Source organism: Lissotriton vulgaris, chromosome 3_2 (assembly GCF_964263255.1).
Source record: "Lissotriton vulgaris chromosome 3_2, aLisVul1.2, whole genome shotgun sequence".
Lineage (NCBI taxonomy): Eukaryota > Metazoa > Chordata > Amphibia > Caudata > Salamandridae > Lissotriton > Lissotriton vulgaris.
In genome coordinates this window covers 327,285,465-327,304,634 of record NC_141690.1, presented here as the reverse complement: position 1 = coordinate 327,304,634, position 19,170 = coordinate 327,285,465, and the positions used below count along the sequence as shown (strand labels likewise).

The 19,170-nt window shown below is 42.8% G+C and overlaps 1 protein-coding gene across 1 annotated transcript in view; it reads left to right on the top strand.

Moving 5' to 3' along the window:
• Nucleotides 1–19,170, top strand: part of SUCLG1 (succinate-CoA ligase GDP/ADP-forming subunit alpha) — a 115,542-nt gene that overhangs the window by 35,045 nt on the left and 61,327 nt on the right. Inside the window, exon 2 of the mRNA XM_086964428.1 lies at nt 3,634–3,737. Coding sequence (XP_086820554.1) covers nt 3,634–3,737 — 104 coding nt within the window. The remainder of the gene's footprint in view (nt 1–3,633; nt 3,738–19,170) is intronic.

Here is a 19,170-nt window from a genome sequence, read left to right as displayed (position 1 = left end):
TTCGTAATGTGAGCGCTTCGCATGTAAATACCTAGACACGTCTCCCCACACGACCGCATACCATCATGTGAAAAAATATATTTAAACATATATCTGTAAAGACATCAGAATAGTTTTATTAATAATATCCCATGTGCACCATATGTAAAACAAAGCGCATAGTCATGTTTCCAAAGTCTTCACAGAAAATGATATAATTTGTTAGCAGCATTTTGGCAATATTATTCACTCCTCTATCTACTGATCCATTTGGCTTCTGTATTTCTGAGATATGTCTCTCTATTGTCTTCTCCCTCATCCTTCCTTTCATGTTCCAACCCATGGAACCATATTTCGCATTCTCCTCTATATGTCTCCTGGAAATGTAAAGCCACTGGATAGTTATTTCTGTTTTTATGACTCCTATAGCTTCTGGTATCCCAAACCTTTAAACAATCTTTAAAGTACCTATTCTACTGCCCACAAACATCTTATCACAAGAACATCACACCACATAAACTGTATATGTGGTGTATAGTTAATGAAATCATTGACCTTACAGCTCTTCTTACTGTTACAGCTAAATTCTATTAGTTTTTACCATAATGGCAGACACAAAATTTCTCTCTCTCTCTCTCTCTCTCTCTCTCTCTCTCTCTCTCTCTCTCTCTCTCTCTCTCTCTCTCTCTCTCTCTCTCTCTCTCTCTCTCTCTCTCTCTCTCTCTCTCTCTCTCATATATTTATATATATATATAATCTGTATATATGTACACACACAAAAATTGGTGATCTGTCATAGCAAAGACCATCTATTCATTATTATATTGAAAACCCTCAATTTCCTTCGATTGTCCTTACTGTCCCTGTTAGGCAGAGCATCCTTGCCCTAGTGTACCCCCTAACATTTTACCTTCAACCCTCCTATTTGCTGACTTTAGGACTCCTCCCACACTTTACCATTGCTAACTAGCTCTAAAGTGCTTGTGGTGCTCCGTAAACATGGAAAGAATTACTTGTACCCAATAGATCTATTTAATTTATTGTAAGTCCCTAGTGAAATGACACTACCTGGGCCCAGGACCTGTAAATTATTATTTTTTTTAAAAATGTTTTACTGCATAGATCAAGTCGAACGCTCAGATAGAGGGGGTGACAGGATAAAGGCTCTACGTACTCTTGAATCAAAGTACATAATTGATCTCAAAACCATGGCGCCTTGGGGGCTCAACAATGATGAAGAGATGTGGGTCCATTTGTAATGCCTGAACCAACTGAATCCAAACAGAAATTCAGGGAAGAAACAAGTTCAATTTGGAGGTACAAAGACTGATAAGACTCATTAATGAACTCCGCAGAATGAAAGACATTCTATAACCGTAGGATTTGAGAAGATCTATGCCCATTCAGGGCCACAAAACAAGAAAAGATCAACCATATTCAATTCAATGGGTATACAGTGAATAGTTTGTGAAAAACCATGTGCAACGCGTTAAAAAGCTACAAAAACAAACGAGATTCAAACTTGGAATGAATTCAGAAACATACTAAAATTAAATCTTCACCAATTGAAAAGTTGATAAACCAGAGAAGTAAGTTCACAAATAACGCTCATGGTTTTAGGAGATTAAGAGGGTCCAAATGGATCCATTATGGGGTTGTAAATGATTGCTTATGGAAATATGAATTTTAATCATCCATATTGGTGCACTTTTGTAACAAAGTAGAAGGATGTAGTCCAGCTCGAGCACAAACTTGGAAAGTGTCTAAAACATTGTAACACTTAGAATGAATAGCTAAATGCGGCTGGACTCAAGTACCAATAGCTGCAAGAGACCGTGTGACAGTCACACTAAGAGCACAGCACCTCATTGCTCCCAAAATTAATTGAATGCCTAAACAGCCATCTCCGAATGCAAGCATAGATGAAAATTGTGTCATTGTTTCATTGATTTGACAGGCACGCCTGACATAAAGCAGCAAAGGCAACAAGTCTGTTCCATTTTTCCAGAAAGGAATATGACAAAGCTCCTCATTGCAAAAATCAAATATAAAGACAAGTACGAAAAATTCTTTAAGCTCCCCTCTTCAGTTGGTGTACGAGTTTAAACCTTGATAACCCAAGGTAAATTTATGTCATGCGCAGTTTACCAGTCGCCCACGCAATTAGACGCCATAGCATTGAATCTATTTGTCCCCTTACAGTATCAGCGCTGAAAATCCGAGGTACTGGATTGATTATTTATTCAATGAAATACATGTAAGGCGGACCGCAATCCGAGTCTTTGGTATTTTTCGTACACTCAAGGTTAATAGGATAATCATGCCATACTAAAAAAAACTGGAATGTGCCTATCACTTAGTTTAAAAGTCCCTTTACCCTTGCAGAACTCACCAATCCTTTGTCCTGAAGGGAACCTGAGAAGACACTTTTGCTAGAGTAAAGGTTTCTTTTGCCAGAGTAAAATGGCAGTTTAAAACTGCTGTACTGGCTGCAGTCGCAGGCCTGTGACATGTTTCAACTGTTATTCAGATCGTATGAAACACATTTATAATGAGAAATGGACAAAGGGGCAGATGATTTGCTCTCTCTCTCTCGTGTTTCTTGTTGAGTTTGGCATTGACATTGTGGATTATCCCTAGACCTCTGTTCTTTGATCTGTTGATATGGCAGTGGATGGAATCAATGGTTGTGGTAAGTGCCCAAGACAGTATTGAATCTTGACTCCTCTCCGGCTGTCCCTATGAGATGCACTATTGGGCAAGGAGCCTGTTGAAGCCGCTACTGCAGCAGAAAGTGCATGGCAGCAAGATTACTGGTGTCAATCTTGAAACTGTAACGTCTCCTGTGTATCTTAACCCATTTGCTACACGTCAAGCCAGTTAATACCACAACAGATGTTGCTGCTGCCCTTACGTAGCTGGATCCTCCTTTTCCAGTCCCTGCATCAGGCATGGGGAACTTGACATTTTTGCTTGCAATCCCTTTTATTGAGGACACCAAGTCCACACTTCTCTTTTGACATAAAACGTGATGGCATTCACACATAAACAGCTAATTCAATGCAAACAATATTATCTCTTAAGAACTCCAGTCCGTTGATGGTGAGAAACCCTTCTTCTGGAACTACCTGACATGGACAAAACAAAAACTTTATTAGAGTGCTTTGAGATTGGGAATTCTAGTCCTCTTTCCTATCCAAAACTCAAAGATCTTTGTTTTAACACATTCTTCATCTATGACATCATCCATCAGATTTGTAACAGATTGTTTCCCCATTCTGTTTCTACTGTAATTACATGCTTTTTTGTTATGTTTTTATTTTTTTCTGAATATAGTTTGCGTACCACGTTTTATTGTCAATCTTTGTAACCTGTTTATGTAGTAGTGTGTATTACCCATCACTTGTAAAGAGGCCTAATGCCCTTGCGGTCGTGTGTACTCTAAATTTAAAACTTATAATAATTTGGGAATGTGTGGGTTCATTTCTTCTCCTCTTACAGCGGAAGTCTTCTGCCATGAAGATTGACAATCCAAGTGCTATTACATTGTAGACTTTTATGTCCAGAATTTGGAGGGTAGAGATGAGCCTTTCTGTATAGGATCTTTGCTGTTTTGATCAGAATAGTCATTAAATTCTTTATTTTAATTTATAGCACAACATAATGCCGTCCGACACTGTTCCTATAATGCCTCGCGGAAACATCTCTACATCGATAAGGACACCAAGGTCATTTGTCAAGGTTTTACTGGCAAACAGGTATGCCCTGTCTTTACATTCCGTAGACCTGTATAACCAGTTTTACCCATTCCTCTCCCTATTCTCTGTACATTTTAACTTTATTTCTTCCAATTTTGTAAGTTCTGCTTCCAGTTTACTTGAAAATTATATTGTCTGTGTATTAACTGATTTACTTAGCATATGTTGCTACCTGTATGAATGAATGTATTCACTATTTGTATAGCTCAATCCTATCGAAAAGGCAGCAGATCACTGTACAGGTTAAAAAAAAAAGCATACAATCACTAGGTGATTTGAGAGGTTGCTAGTTTGGGGACTGTTGCTACATCGTGATGTAGTGTTTATCATGAGTCATCTTCAACCATTTCATGAATTGGAACAGAGTTGAGACTGGCCTGATTCTCAAGGGCTTCTTGCCTTGAGTTTTACAAATACGTTTTACCCTTTTTGTCTCCAGTCTTTAAGTGTGGACTGTTGGTGTGCTGAGCGCCACCAGAAATGGCGAACTTGCAAATCGGAGAGGCCCGGCTGCAGGTTTTGTTCATAATTCTTCTAGCCCTTGATTAGACTTGCTGCGGTGTGGAGGATGCCCTTTGGATGGTGGGGAAGGAGGAAGGTGGGAAACACCAGTGTGATCTGGTAGGCCATGAAACAGGGTGTTTCCAACATCAAGATAAGGACTTAATCATTAGATTTTTAGGATCAACTGTGAGAGTTGGTGCAATACTATTTTCTTAGCCATGTGTTCCATGAGAGTGAAATGTCTTCCAGGGTGTGAATTCAAATGATTTGGCATTAGATGAAAGCATTTGAAGCCATCCGCGTTCATGTCAGTAAACTATGTTTGTTACTATGTCCTGATTGGTGTCCTTTGCCACATAATAGGAAATCAGCTCTGCATGAGTTGTAGACTGTGTTTAAGGCATTGGATGTCTGAAGTGGGGGAGACTTCCAAGTGAAGTTGAATATCATTAACATATTGGTGAACCTTGATGTGGTTATGGGGGAGTTGTGCTCAATGTAGAGATTGAAGGTAACTGAGGACAGTATGACCTCCTCAGCTGATCGGGGTCTTGTGGAGGTGGCCATAAAAACAAACTAGTGTTGGAAAGGTAGGAGTAGTATTGAAGTACGCCGCCAATGAATCCCATTCGAGACTTTAGTATTTGTAGGAGTGTTGGATGTTCGCTGGTGTTGAAAGCAGGCAAGAGGTCCAGCAATAACATGTGATGAGGTTATCCTCACCTGTGGACATGAGGGCATCATCTACAGTGTCACTATCATGCTGGCACACTCAGTTGGCACTTGGTTCATTATTTAATGAAAATAACATTTTTGAAAAACTAGAGCTACTTAATCTCCCAGCCACAGTTCTGTCCAGTAATGTATGTCAAGAACTGTGTGACCTCTTCTTATTAGGAAACTTATTTTCAGTGCTAATGTCGGAAAATGTTCATGCAAGGCAATAACATGGAATAGAATGTCATTTCCTGTAATATTTATTTAAAAAAACACATATTAAATTGATATGGTCTTCGGTGAGCAAAGATCTTTTTCAGATTCCTAGAATTATCGCCCCATTTCACGCATGCCCCTTCCAGCAAAGGTGATTGATACAGTACTCAATCTTCAGCTATCAGATGTTATCAATGTACATATTCTACCTGACGCTGACCAATGTGGGTTCCGAAAAGAGCATAGTACCGAAACCATCCTTATTATGGCAACCGAGAATAGAAGTACCCTCACTGACCGAGGTGACAGTGCAGCTCTTGTTTTATTAGATCTGTCTGCGGCCTTCGATACTGTTAACCAGAAGATCTTCATCAAATGCCTGCGTAATCTAGACATCAGAGATACTGCTCGATCTCTCTTAGCCTCTTTTCTATCTGAGAGGGAACAGCGAGTCACCATAATTGGCTACCTATCTCAACCTTTTACTCTTCGTCCCCCAGGTTGCATCTCTCAGCCCCACTCTTTTCAATCTTTACATCTTCCCCTTAATCAAACTTTTTAGGAATTTTGGTTTCACTCTGGTGTCATACACAGATGACGCCCAACTCATTGTATCAGTATCTAACAATCTTGTCCTGACAGCTGAAAAATGTTGAAACTGCATTGCAAACATCAGTTCATGGATGAGTGAAAACTGCTTTAGTCTCAACTCGGGCAAAACTGAGGTCCTGCTGTTCAGGGAAAAACATAATCTTCAGGTCGGTGGACTGGGGGCCACCTAATCTTGGCCCGCTTCCAACACCAGTAGAAAAAGTTAAGAACCTTGGAGTAATCTTTGATAAGAGACTCACATTTGAACACCAAGTTAATCAAATTGCATATGCGCCGTTTTTCCTTTTAAAGATCATTAGGAAAATCATGCCTTCATTCCATCTTACCTTCAAAAACTGGTGGTTACAGAACTCCTCTTATCTAAACTAGACTATTGCAATGGACTGGACCTTAAGCTACAACAGATATTGTTGAGGAAACTTCAAACCCTACAAAACGCAGCATGCTCACCTGATCTTTAACATTCCTAAACATCAGTCAGCCTCCTTGGACTTATGGGTACTTCACTGACTACCGATTTAAGAAAAGGATCCGCTTTAAGGCTCTTTGCATTGCCTATCGGGCCCTGTACAACTCTGGTCCTCAATTCTTTGCACAAAACTTCATCTGGTACAGACTTCTAGAACACTTAATTCTTCTGATAACCGACTCTTGGTAGTACCTTCATTTAAGAAAGCATGGTGGGAAGGTACCAGTTTTGTGATGAGTACCACAAAGATATGGACCTCCCTCCCTCTTAATCTCAAAGCATCCCCTAAACACCTTCTGTTCCGGAAATCCCTGAAAAACCTGGCTGTTTAATCATTAAGCTTGGGACTGTGGTCCGTTATTCGTCCCCACACTTTTCCCCCAAGGCAGCGCTAAGACACCCTCTGGTATTTGAGCGCTTTACAAACCATATTATGGTAACATAACATTAACAGGGTCTGAATAGTGGTGGCCTGAAACTTGTGGACTAGTACTATATCCAGGCACCAAAGTCAAAAATCTAGGAGTTATCTCGGACAGTACCCTCTCTTTCGAGTCTCATGCTAAGAAGACAGTAGGCATCTGTTTTTTCATATTCAGAATCTTGAAAAAGATCTTTCCTTTCACTCTTGTCAAGCTTAGGGTTGCAGTGGTTATCGCCTTGATTACCACTTGTTTGGACTACAACTCGATGTATTTAAAAATCAATAAAGCTACCCTTAACAGACTTCAGATTGTTAAAAATGCAATTGCGCACTGGGAAACCGCGTTACAATTACCCTGTTGTTACCAGGCGTGGCATTACAGCGTAAGACAATTCAACGACTTGCGCTAGGTGACGTGCAACACCAGGGAATGTGTTGGATTTTAATTCCAACACCTTCCCTGCTGTTGCGCTAACTGGAGTAGGGATAGTAATTTATACTATACCTAAGTCCAGTGCGCCACGTAGCACAAATCGTTGAAACAACTTGCAATGTGATGCCGCGTGGCTAACAACGCAGTTGTTGTAATGACAGCGTAGTTACCTACAGTGTAGTAAAAGCACACATTGTAACGTGCTACATTCCTGCGCGCTTGATCCTGGATGTCTCTAAAAGTTTTTCCATTAGGGAGGTCATTTGGTCTGTCCACATTGGCTGCCGATTAGGAAGCGTCTGATGTTTAAAGGTTTGTTTCTGGTTCACACTGCCGTACACTTGCAGGGACTGCTTCCTCTAAGTTCATATTTACAGTGGTATACTCCAAACAAACAGTTGAGATATTCCTATCTTAGGAAGGGGAATACTCCCAGATTCTGGAAAGCCATATGGGGAGGACAAACCTTTTGGGTAGCTGCAGTCAAGCTGTAGAATGCACTACCTTCAAACATTGTTAGAATTTCCTCCCATACAGTTTTGTGTTAGAAATTAAAACCCTGACTTCTCTCCCTTCTGTGGTGACTGGTGTATTTTTCCTGCATGCTCTTGCTTCTTTAATTTCTGCTACTGCTTTGACACCCTCAGGTATTACGTGATCTACAAATAACCAAATACAAACACATCAAAAAGAATATTTTATTGCCTAACAGCTGCTCTGCTCTTACTGCTATGTCAGAGGATTTCTGTTTCAAATTAAAATAAATGAAAAAATCTTTAGTTTGGCAGCGAGATACTGCTAAGAGTGAATCAATTCATTGATCATTGAATCAAGAGCAAAATTCAAAGCCCTTTGTTATATGCATCGGATTAAAACAGGCAACTCCCCCTCCTATCTCTCCAATCTGGTTCAACCGTACTGTCCAGCGCGCACCCTTAGATCCTCCTCTCTTGGCACCTTCTCTGTGCCCCGTTTCAAACGCACCAGAGTTGGTGGTCGCTCCTTCTCTTATTTGGCGCCATCACTCTGGAACACACTTCCCATCTCTTTGCGTTTTGAAACTTGCTACCTGAAATTCAGGAAATGCCTGAAAACCTGGCTTTTCTCTGTTTGATCTTCTTCCATCTTGTGTCTCCCTGCTTCTTGTTTCTCTATCAGCGCCGGGAAACCCCTGGGTATCTGTGCGCTTTACAAACCCAAATATAATAATAATAATAAGAGTGCATGTACTAGTCTTTTACGTTCCAAATCAGAACAGTGTTTAATGACACCAATGCAAAAGGTTTTGATCTAGCCTTCCTTTTAACTGCACTCCTTTACTGAATGTATTTTGTTTTATTTAATTGTGAAGTACAAAGTCGTGTTTATTTCTATGCAGTAAGTAAGACATCTGTCATACTGGCCTGTTATATGGAAAGGGCAAGTTGGTAGAGGAAGAACGTGTGAATAAGGATGTTCAGAAGACGTGATGAAAAGTTAAAAGACTGTAAAAAGGTGTTCCTCGAGAATGACCAAAATGACGATTCATAATCAATGAGTGTTTTTCGGTTATTCAAGAAAGAATTGTGAGCAGTCACCTGGCTCGAAGGTTAATATGTAGATCGGTGACATTAGCAGCTCCACGCTACAAATTGGTGCTGCCTGATCTCAATCTGACTTAAGTTAAATGTATATATTTTCATTTATGTGAGGTAATAAAAAGTATGGATGGGGTGCTTGAGCTCAATTCTTGAACAAAAACATTTTTGTTAGATCGTCAAATGCATAGTTGGAAACATCTACTGTTTGCCTAATCCTGCTGCTTCTGAGTTTGACTCTGTGTTTGGGATTGATCAGTTTTTCACATACTAATGACCCTGTAACCTCTTTTGTGACCCCTCGCTGACTCCTTTTCTTAGAGGCCCTTATGGGAATCCAGAAATCCTCTATATCATCTCAGGAATCAGACATGGCATCAGGTGCACAGAAAAGGATTTTGTCAGAACTTAAAGAAGTAAAACTGTCTATTGCTAATATGAAACTTGCAACCCTGGAAACTGCTAAAGAACTGCAAAGCCCTAAGGCAGATCTCACAACTTGACCGATGATTAAGTGATTAGGAACAAAGGGTCAAGCTCCTGCCAGACCGGGGTGCAAATATGTGGAATCTCCAATGCAATGTGGTAGAATTGGACGATTGCAGCCAACACTATAATAGCCACCATGCAGTGTCCCTGAAAAGGACATGGGGTCTGACATGAAGACTTGCCTTAGCAAATGGCAACCTGAACTCCTACACCAGACATTCAACCATCCCCTAGACATTCAGAGGATACATAGGCTGTTGAGATGTTGCTCCAGATACCCCCCGCCCGACCCATTATTGTGTGTGTTCCAAGGCATGAGCAAATCCAAACTATTCTGCATCTCTCACATCAAAATTGATCTTTTCAACACTGTAGACATTGAATCAGCAACACTGCTGATTTATCTCAAGCAACAAATCTTCTTTGCAAATGGTTCCTGGCTCTTGGTCTACTTCTGAAAAGTAACAATATATGTTATTGTCTGTTGGATCCCGCCACTATGATAGTCACTGTGAATTCACTGACAACGAAACTCTGAAGACCTTGGAAAACCTCTACCAAACAAGCAATGGAAACTGCACCAATGACTTCTACCGAAGGTGGTAATGCATCAACTCACCAATACACCGCAGGGCTATATGCGAATGTGAACACACCGTAGCTCTTCTCATACTACTGAGGTCCAAGACTAACACCCTCCTTTTCAGCCTCCTCTGCAGCCTGTACGTGACAAAGAAAGTCCTGATCACCTCTGAAACCCCATCTACAAGATAACAGACGAGATATACATGCTCACTCGACTCTGAAACATGGTTGCCCTACTTGTAAAGTTGTTTTGATTATTTTCCTCTGTCGACATACATGTGCCGCAGGGTACGACCCTTAGATATTGATCACATCCCTTGGATCATCGTTCGCTTGAGCCTCCAGATCAACCACTATGCCCACTGTGGCCTCTTTTTTAAGATTGTGTCCATGAACGAGAATAACCTCAACAGTTACATCAATAGGAAAAACATATTAGCATGTCCAGCGACTAAATCTCCTGATGTGGCTCTGTTGCAGGAAACCTACTTGTCAACTGCTGAATCCTTCAAACTGCAATGTGACTAGGTGGGAAAGCAGTCCTCATGATCTGTCCCATACCTAAGCAAGGGGGACGACTGTCCGGATTCATAAACATGTCTCTGGTCTTCAAAACTTGGAAAGGCATTGACAGTGGCTACCTTTTGGCGAAACGTAAAGTTCAAACCTTCCAAGTTACAATAGGAAATGTTTATGCCCCCAACACGATCCAAGCTCTTGTTCCTTTCTGGGTTACTCATTCTGTCAGTGGGTGACCGTCTTTTACTGTAGAGGATACTGGAATTTGACTTGGGACTCCATTCTTGACAAAACAGGTCCACCCGAGACAGCACAGAACAAAGCCAGAATGGCTAGTCCTTCTAGCAGACCAAGCTATCATGGAGCCATGGCACCTCCTGCATCCAACGGACTGTGAATTTACTTTATATGCACTACCATCTTGCACAGATTCCGGGATTGATTTTTAGGTCTTGCAGACCTAGCCCTGGAGCGCACATGTGCTCCTTGCTCTGTGAGGCTTATTGTGATCGAGATGATTTCGGAAGGGGATTTGAAGCCACGCCCATCATTTTCATTGGCTGGCATCACACTTTATGGTAAACGCTGACCTCCAAATGAAAGCGAGGCTTTTTTGTTACCACCCTGTCTCCTGCGAGAGCCCATCCAGAGTCGATGGTGTACTCGCGGAGATTGCACAATGGGCTTTATCTAGTGGGTGAGCACGATTTTCTTTCACTCGTCTTTGTTGTTAAAGGCAGCCTCTTGTTTATTTTTGCATCGCGCTTTCACTGAGAGTGAAAGCGCGATGCAAATATAAACAAGCGGATGCCTTTCCGCAATGGTGAGCGCTTGTTATATTGCTGCATTTCTCGTCTATGTTAACCGCTTCGGTTTATCGGACGCCCCCTGGCCGTCTGACGTAACGGTGGGCATGTGCGATGGCCGGTCAGGGGCCGTCCGAACCATGCATGTGTCAAATTTTTCAGCAGGGAAGTGGTTAAAGGCAGCCACGTATTTATTTTTGCATCGCACTTTCACTTAATCCCTTCGCTGCGGCGGGAATTCCGCCGCAGCACTAAGGGGGTGGGACTGCGGAGCGGCGCTCGCATGCTCGTGACGGAGCCGCTCCGTCGCGAGCCGCGGTTGAGCTGAGCTCGTGACGGAGCGGTTCCGTCACGAACGCGCCCGCTCAATGGAACGCTCAGCGCAGGCACAGATTTCGCGCCGTGCAGGCGCGCCGAGCGGGCCATGACGGAGCCGCTCCGTCATGAGCACAGCTCAACCGAGGCTCATGACGGAGCGGCTCCGTCATGAGCATAGAACGGGTTAAAGTGAAAGCGCAATGGAAATATAAACAAGCGGCTGCCTTTCCGCAAACGCGAGCGCTTGTTATGTTCCTGCATTCGTATGTGATGTAGTGACAAGATCGCACCTACTTGTGGTGGTTAATGGCCAATAAATAATTCCAATGACCAATGGACAATAAAGGTGCCTTATAATTTGTACAGATGGACTGATTGCGAGGCTCTTCTGTTAACGAATATGTAGTGCAGATCCTATTTAGGCCTGCACGGCCCCTGCCACAATACTCAATAGTGATTCATGTGTTAAAATATCTGCACTTAGTCCTTTTTTGTGTTTAGAAACCCAATTGCTGCAAAATCTGGATTAACATGAGGCACTTGCTAGAAGTTTAACAGCGTTTTATTGCGGTAACAGGAAGCAGTCTCTCTGTAGCGGGGGCTTAGGGGCAACTGCCTCAGAGAGGCACGTGGCCACGCAGAGTTACATGGTGCAGTGTGCTGTTCTACTCAGCATTTCAAGTGGCCACCATAATTGCTGACTTGACACAAGCAAGCTCTACTTTTCTATAAAAACATCCACTGTGCATAGTAGTTATGTTTGAGGTTATTATTCTTGTCCCTGTATTTCGAAATATTGAAGGCCTAACTTGTTTTTGGTTTATTTGGTAAAGGGGGTATACTATCTGGGGGCCCCTTCCAAGCAATTGCAGTGGAGAAAAATTTGAATACTCAAAGCAATATAGGAGACTTCACAGCAAACTTCAGATCTTCTCCTACATAGGTACAGGCAACAGATCTTAAAAGCCTTTGAGATGTTAAACAGAGTAATACTCCTCAAGTCAGGGTGACCGTATCAGTTTTGGGTGCGCGTCTAGGTGCAGCTTGACCACTTTACATGGGCTCACATGCACTCCTCTGCTACATCTGAGCCAATGAATCCCAGCCGTGCTCAAATCTCCATTTCTCTGCAACATCTGGACTTCCGCAACTGCACCAACAGCCGCTATAACCTGTTTTATGGTTCTCTAAGCTCTGCCGACTGCTCCGGTTAGGCCATAAGGCCGACTAGTTTGAGAGCTCAAAACAGCACAGCCATTCCAAGAGTCGCTGGCTCCACCCCGTGAAACCTAATTCACAGTTCACATTGCATAATTCACTTAGTTTATTGAGTCTGGCAGAGCCGCTGTTCATTGTGCTTTGGTGGCTTCGTTGGTACTGGCATGGTTCATTCAGTGTCCTCCATTCTGCATTACCATCCACAAAAAGCGGGCTTTGACTTGCAAAGTATTTTCAGTTTGTGCAAATTCATGTACCACTCCACAACTTTCACAGCCCAAAACTGCTTCCCGCTCTGTGCAGGGTAAAGTAAAATCATGGTTGAATCACATTTTGTTGGTATCCAAGCACAAAAAAAATCCCTACCTTCGCCGTTCTGCACATAGTATTGTGTTCATCCTGGGAACTATGGGTGTGTTAGCAGGCTTCAAGTTTGAGACCTAAGGCTCATCAAAATCGGAGCCCTACATACAGAAATTACACTATACAGTAGACCGCACTATGTGACTTGACAGAAGATTATATAAGAGGGTCACTAACGTATAGAAAATAGATGTATGAGGAAAGAAAACTATAAATTGTTCGATACAGCCCTTTAGCATAGCACTTCTACTTTGATACTCTTTATGTTTGTATTCTTTTTATGCTGCAGTGCTGTTCTCATTTTTGACATTTTGCTGACACTTGGATTTTCAATGCTCGTTTGGTACAAATCCGGAAAATTTTTGTGATTTGCAAAATCAGATTGTTATATTCTCCCCTGTCCTCAGCATGCATCTCGTGCCGCGCTCGAGCTGCCCGTTTCCTTGACGTGGCCAGTGTTCCATGCTAACGGCTTTTATTGCCCGTTTGATTCCGGTCCTGTTGGTCGGGTCTTTCTGCGCTCTACTTGAATAAACTCCTTACTGTCTTGACACCCTGTGTGACTTCCTCTTTACCATTTACAACATTTTGGCGACTTGTGACGGAGAACGAAGAAGGGAGAAGGCAACCGACGACGGACATCCGTGTAAAGGAAGGAAAATAGCGGAAGACCCGACCGAAGAAGAATCCCTGCGATCCAGTGAGAGGAATCGCTCTGAGGGTTGAAAATACCGTAAGCCTAATCCAAAGGTATGTGGAAAGTAACTCACCGGGGAAGAGTCCAGCCTTGAGTGAAGCGTGACGGAGCACCAGTAACTGTAAGCTCTTAGCCCGTCAACGCGAGCAGCAGCGCCCCAGTGTCGTCGTGGTTAAAAAGGGAAATCACTTGCTGTAGCGAAAGGCAGCATTGGTGAGCCCCACCACTGAGAAAGACCGCTTAAAAGGGCAACGCGCTCAAGGAAGTAGAGGATAATTTAGACAATTAAAAAGGTAGCGCACTCGAGGTGAAGTGCATTTTGAACCAGCACAAAGAAGTGACGTACTTTGGCTAACTAGAAAAGGTAGCGCACTTGAGGTGAAGTGCATTTTGAACCAGCACAGACAACTATTTTTAAATGACATTTGCAAATACAGGCAACAGTGACACACTCACTTCAAAATACAGTGTGTCATACATTTGCGGGTTGAAACAGCAGTGACACACACACTTATATGAAGGATCACATGAAAACCAGACAACAGTGACAAATACAGGCAACAGTGACACACTGACTTTAAAATACAGTGTGTCATACACATTACCGGTCAAAACTGCAGTGGCACACACACTTTTATCGGGGTAACTTATACCGTTTAGTGTGTAAATTGTTTATCTTGCTATAACCTGTGTTTAGCCATGAATGTGAGCAATACCATCCAAGCCCCTGTCCCTTTCTTAAGTGCCCCAGGTGAGCCATCCATGGAATGGGATGATTGGTGTGAAGCATTTGAAAATTACATCATAGCCCTAGATGGCACAAAGTTTTCTGCCATCAGGAAAAAGGCCTTGTTACTAGGTGCCTTAGGGAAGGAGGGGCAAAGAATTTTCAAATATTTACCAAATCCCCCCTTAGATATTGATGATGTGTATAAGGATGCTTTATTTAGATTGTACACTAGATTTGCAAAACAAGAAAATGTTGTAATGCGCAGACATAAGTTTTATACTGCTCCCTAGAGAGAAAATGAGACTATTGATGAATTCGTGTTCAGGTTGAGGGAGCTTTCTGTGAAGTGCCAGTTAGGCAATATTCAGGATGAGATGATCCGTGACCAGTTGATTGTGCAGTGTCTTAGCAAAAAAACACAAGAAAAGTTATGGGCAGCTAAGAACCCCACTCTCACAGAGGCAATTACTATTGCTAAGGTTGCTGAAGAGAGCGACAGATGTATGAAGGAACTTAAAAGAATACAACATGGGCACGCCAGCGGGCAAGATGTTGCAGTCCTGCTAACAGATAGTTCAGAGAGCGTTAACCTACTACAAGGGAGACAGACAAATAGAGGGGGGGAGGCTACAACCTCGTTTAATAGGGGTGGGCAGCCAAACAAATTCAGACAGGTCACACGCTCATGCAACAGGTGTGGTAGCCCTTTTCACTTGGCTGACTCAAAGAATTGTACAGCTTTGTCCAGAGATTGTTTGAAGTGTGGGAAGAAAGGACATTATGCACGTATGTGTAGAACAAATAGTTCAAAAAAGGTTGCCATAGTGGAGAGTGAAACCACTGATGATGAGGCGGAGGTAATGATGATTTCTGCAGGGAGCCAGGAATTGATGGAAGGTGTTATTTTGTCTCGCCCGAAAGCAGACTTTGAATTAAATGGGTGTGTAATAAATTTGATGGTGGATACTGGGTCATTGTACACAATTATTCCAAAGAGCTTGTTTAACTCCTCTTGCAGAGAGTCGACTCTTGTCGAATCCGACATCACCTTGAGAGGTTATCAAGGGGTGAGCATTGGTGTCCTTGGGTTCTTTGAGGCCACTATCAAGTTTAAAGGGAGAATTACTCAAGGGAAGGTTTATGTATCACCACACGGCCCAGCTATATTGGGATGGTTACATCAGTACGAGTTAAACATAAGGGTGAACCCGAGAGCAGACCCACCCGTGATGTGTATAGATAGTGACAACGAGTGTAATAGCGTTCATGGAGACTTAGAAGCTATTCTTAAAAGGCATGAGAACATCTTCAGTGAGAAATTGGGGGAAGCTGTTGGCTATCAGTATATTATCAAAATAAAGAGGGGTGTTGCACCTGTAAAACACACTGCGAGGAAAATACCTTTGTCCGCCAGAGATGAAGTCAGGAAAATTATCAAGCAGTTATTGGATGATAACATAATAGAACCTGTGGAGGCCACACAATGGTTAAGTCCTGTAGTTATCACACAGAAACCGGACAATTCTTTGCGTTTTTGTGTAGACATGCGAAGTCTTAACAGGGCTGTGATAATGGACAATTTTCCACTCCCCAATATAAATGAAATTGTTCTAAGTTTGGGTGGAGGCAAGGTTTTTTCGAAGTTGGATCTTCGCAGTGCATACCACCAGGTGAAACTTCACCCGGACTCAAAGCAGTTCACATCATTTATCACCCCAGAAGGAACATACCAATTCAAAAGACTTCCCTTCGGCCTTTGCTCTGCGGCAAGCGCATTTCAAAGAATCATCACTGACGTCCTGAAAGACATTAAAAGAGTGGTATTTTTTCAGGACGATATCCTGATTTATGGTTTAGATGTTGATGACCATAATGCAATTCTTGACAAAGTTCTCACTGTTCTTTCAAGGGCTGGTATGACTTTGCGCAAGGAGAAATGTGTTTTTGCTGTTGGGGAGGTAGACTATTTGGGGTATCATGTGTCTAGCCTGGGGATTCAGCCAAAGAAGGATCTAGTAAGCGCAATATGCAATGTGGCTGAACCTGATGACAAAGACAAGCTAAGATCCTTCATGGGCATGGTAGAGTACTACGCTAAGTTTGTTAAAAATTTTGCAGAAAAGGTAGAACCCTTGCGTGCCATCATGAGAAAAGGAAAAGGTTTTACATGGGAAGCTGACCAAAGGAACGCCTTTTTAATGATCAAACAAAATATTGTGGATGCTAACATTCTCTCAAGTTTTGTACAGTCATTTCACACCATTCTCACTGTAGACGCCAGCTCGGTTGGGATTGGGGCTGTTCTTACACAAAAAGGTGATGGTAGGCAGAACACTGTTGCGTTTGCTTCGCGTTCCTTGACCGAGACTGAAAGGAACTACTCGGTCATAGAGCGTGAAGCATTGGCGGCTGCATGGGCCACTCGGTACTTCCGGGTGTACCTGTGGGGGATCACATTCACACTCAGAACGGACCACAAGCCACTCTTGAAAGTTTTGGCCCCTGGGGGTATTAGGAATTGCTCAGGGCGGTTAGCGAGGTTAGCCGTCAGCGTCCAAGAGTTTACGTGCAATGTGGAATATCTACCTGGTTGGTGCAACAGTGTTGCTGATTGCTTGTCGAGGTTGCCTGACACTAAAGTACTACCTAGAGAGTTGGTGACTGAGAGTGTGGTCGCGTTTTTAGATGATCTAGAGAGTGACTTACCTTCTTCCATATCCAAGGCGGAATGGATGCAGGAAATGAAAAAGGATCTTGTGATGGAGAGTTTGATCAAGATGTGCAAGGAGGGTGTATCTAGGCAAAGTACGGTCTCACCCGCACTCAGACCTTACGTGCAGTTACAGGATGAAATTTCTTTGCTGACTGAGTTCATCCTTGTGCGGGGTGAGAAATACATACCACCTGTTTCCCTTAGACCCCGTATCATTGCGTTAGCGCATGAGGGCCACCTAGGACAGACCCTTACTGGCAAACGTGTTAAGGCTGACTTCTGGTGGCCGGGAGTTGATGCACAGGTGAAGAGTTGGGTGGAGCAATGTCAGTCATGTAAAGAGTCGGAAAAGAGGCTACAGGTTAGTGCCAGCAAGGGTACTACGGGACAGATCGTCTCGGACGATGGTGCGTGGCAGAAAGTCTGTGTTGACTTCATAGGACCTTTTCATGACCTGCTGGATTCAGAAAGGTTTGCTCTGGTATTAGTGGACTCGGCTTCAAGGTGGGTGGAGGTGGCCTTTATGAAGAGCATCACTGCTGAATCCACAGTTAAGGTTCTAGATGAGATATTTAGGCGTGAAGGGATCCCTTCGGTAGTTTTAACAGATAATGGCACACAACTTACCTCGGCAATCATGGAGAATTATTTTTCTGTTTTTGGGTTTAAAGCATCTGCGCACGTCACTCTACAACCCTCAAGGGAACGGATTGTGCGAGAGGGTGAACAGACTTGTAAAAGGCACTATGCAACTTGCTTTGGCCGCTGGTCGGTCTGTGCAGAGGGAGATCAAAGAAATGTTATGGGCATACCGTACAACTGTTCATAGTAACATGTCTGTCACACCTTTTGAACTCATGAGAGGGAGGCCTGCGGGTACTAAGTTGATTCCCACTTGGCTACATGGGAAAGTAGAGAACGGTAGTCACTGTAAGTCAAGGAATTGTGCCCCCAGTAACATTGCTGAAGGGGATTTGGTAAAGGTAAAACCTGGCGGGAATCAGAGTATGTTTAACAAGTTTAGAGGGCCTTACCAGGTGAAGTCCGTGGCTGGTAATTACGTTAGGCTGCAGAATGGGCAAACCTGGAATCTGCGCAGAGTAGCGCTTTACCAGAAAAAGACCAAGCCAACCACTCATGTGCCTGTCACCAAAGAGGTTATTGCTGAAGAGGCTTGCAGACCAACCCGCAAAAGAGTTGCTCCTGCTTACTTAAAAGATTTTGTGTAAATGTTGCTCATCCAAGGAAAGGAGTGGGGTTACATAGCTTTATGTTACTTGGAAAGCTTATATTCTGAGCAGTGCTATTTACAATGCTATTTACATGGTCTTGATCTATTTGTTTCTTTTGCTCTTAAACTGAAAACTATGTGTTATAAGCAATATCTTTATTTTTGTATTCTGCTGTGTTTTGCTTAATTTACTGTAAGGTGCTTTCTCTTTCCACTGTTTAAGGAAAGGAGATGTGTTATATTCTCCCCTGTCCTCAGCATGCATCTCGTGCTGCGCTCGAGCTGCCCGTTTCCTTGACGTGGCCAGTGTTCCATGCTAACGGCTTTTATTGCCCGTTTGATCCCGGTCCTGTTGGTCGGGTCTTTCTGCGCTCTACTTGAATAAACTCCTTACTGTCTTGACACCCTGTGTGACTTCCTCTTTACCATTTACAACACAGATAAAATTTTATAGGAATATTCTCAGAATAAATATGTGCACCACTCATTATGGCCACACACATCCCTAGAACTGATGCATTTTCAAAGTGAGCTGCTAAGAACAGGTGATGATGGTTGTGTGGTAGAGCATGAACCCTCCCAACACCTGGATTTCTAGAACACCAGCGTGCTGATCACCAATTATTTCCACCAGTCACTTTGATTACATTTATAGAGCAAGTCCACACCAATCAGTTACAGCTCCAATCCTTCCAACTAAACTACTGCTGACTAATCACACTCTGAAGCAGGTGTGATGGTCAGAATCTGTTCTAAAACTAGTCAAAACCGGTCTATAGAGCACAAGCAGATACCCAGAGTGTTGTCCCTGC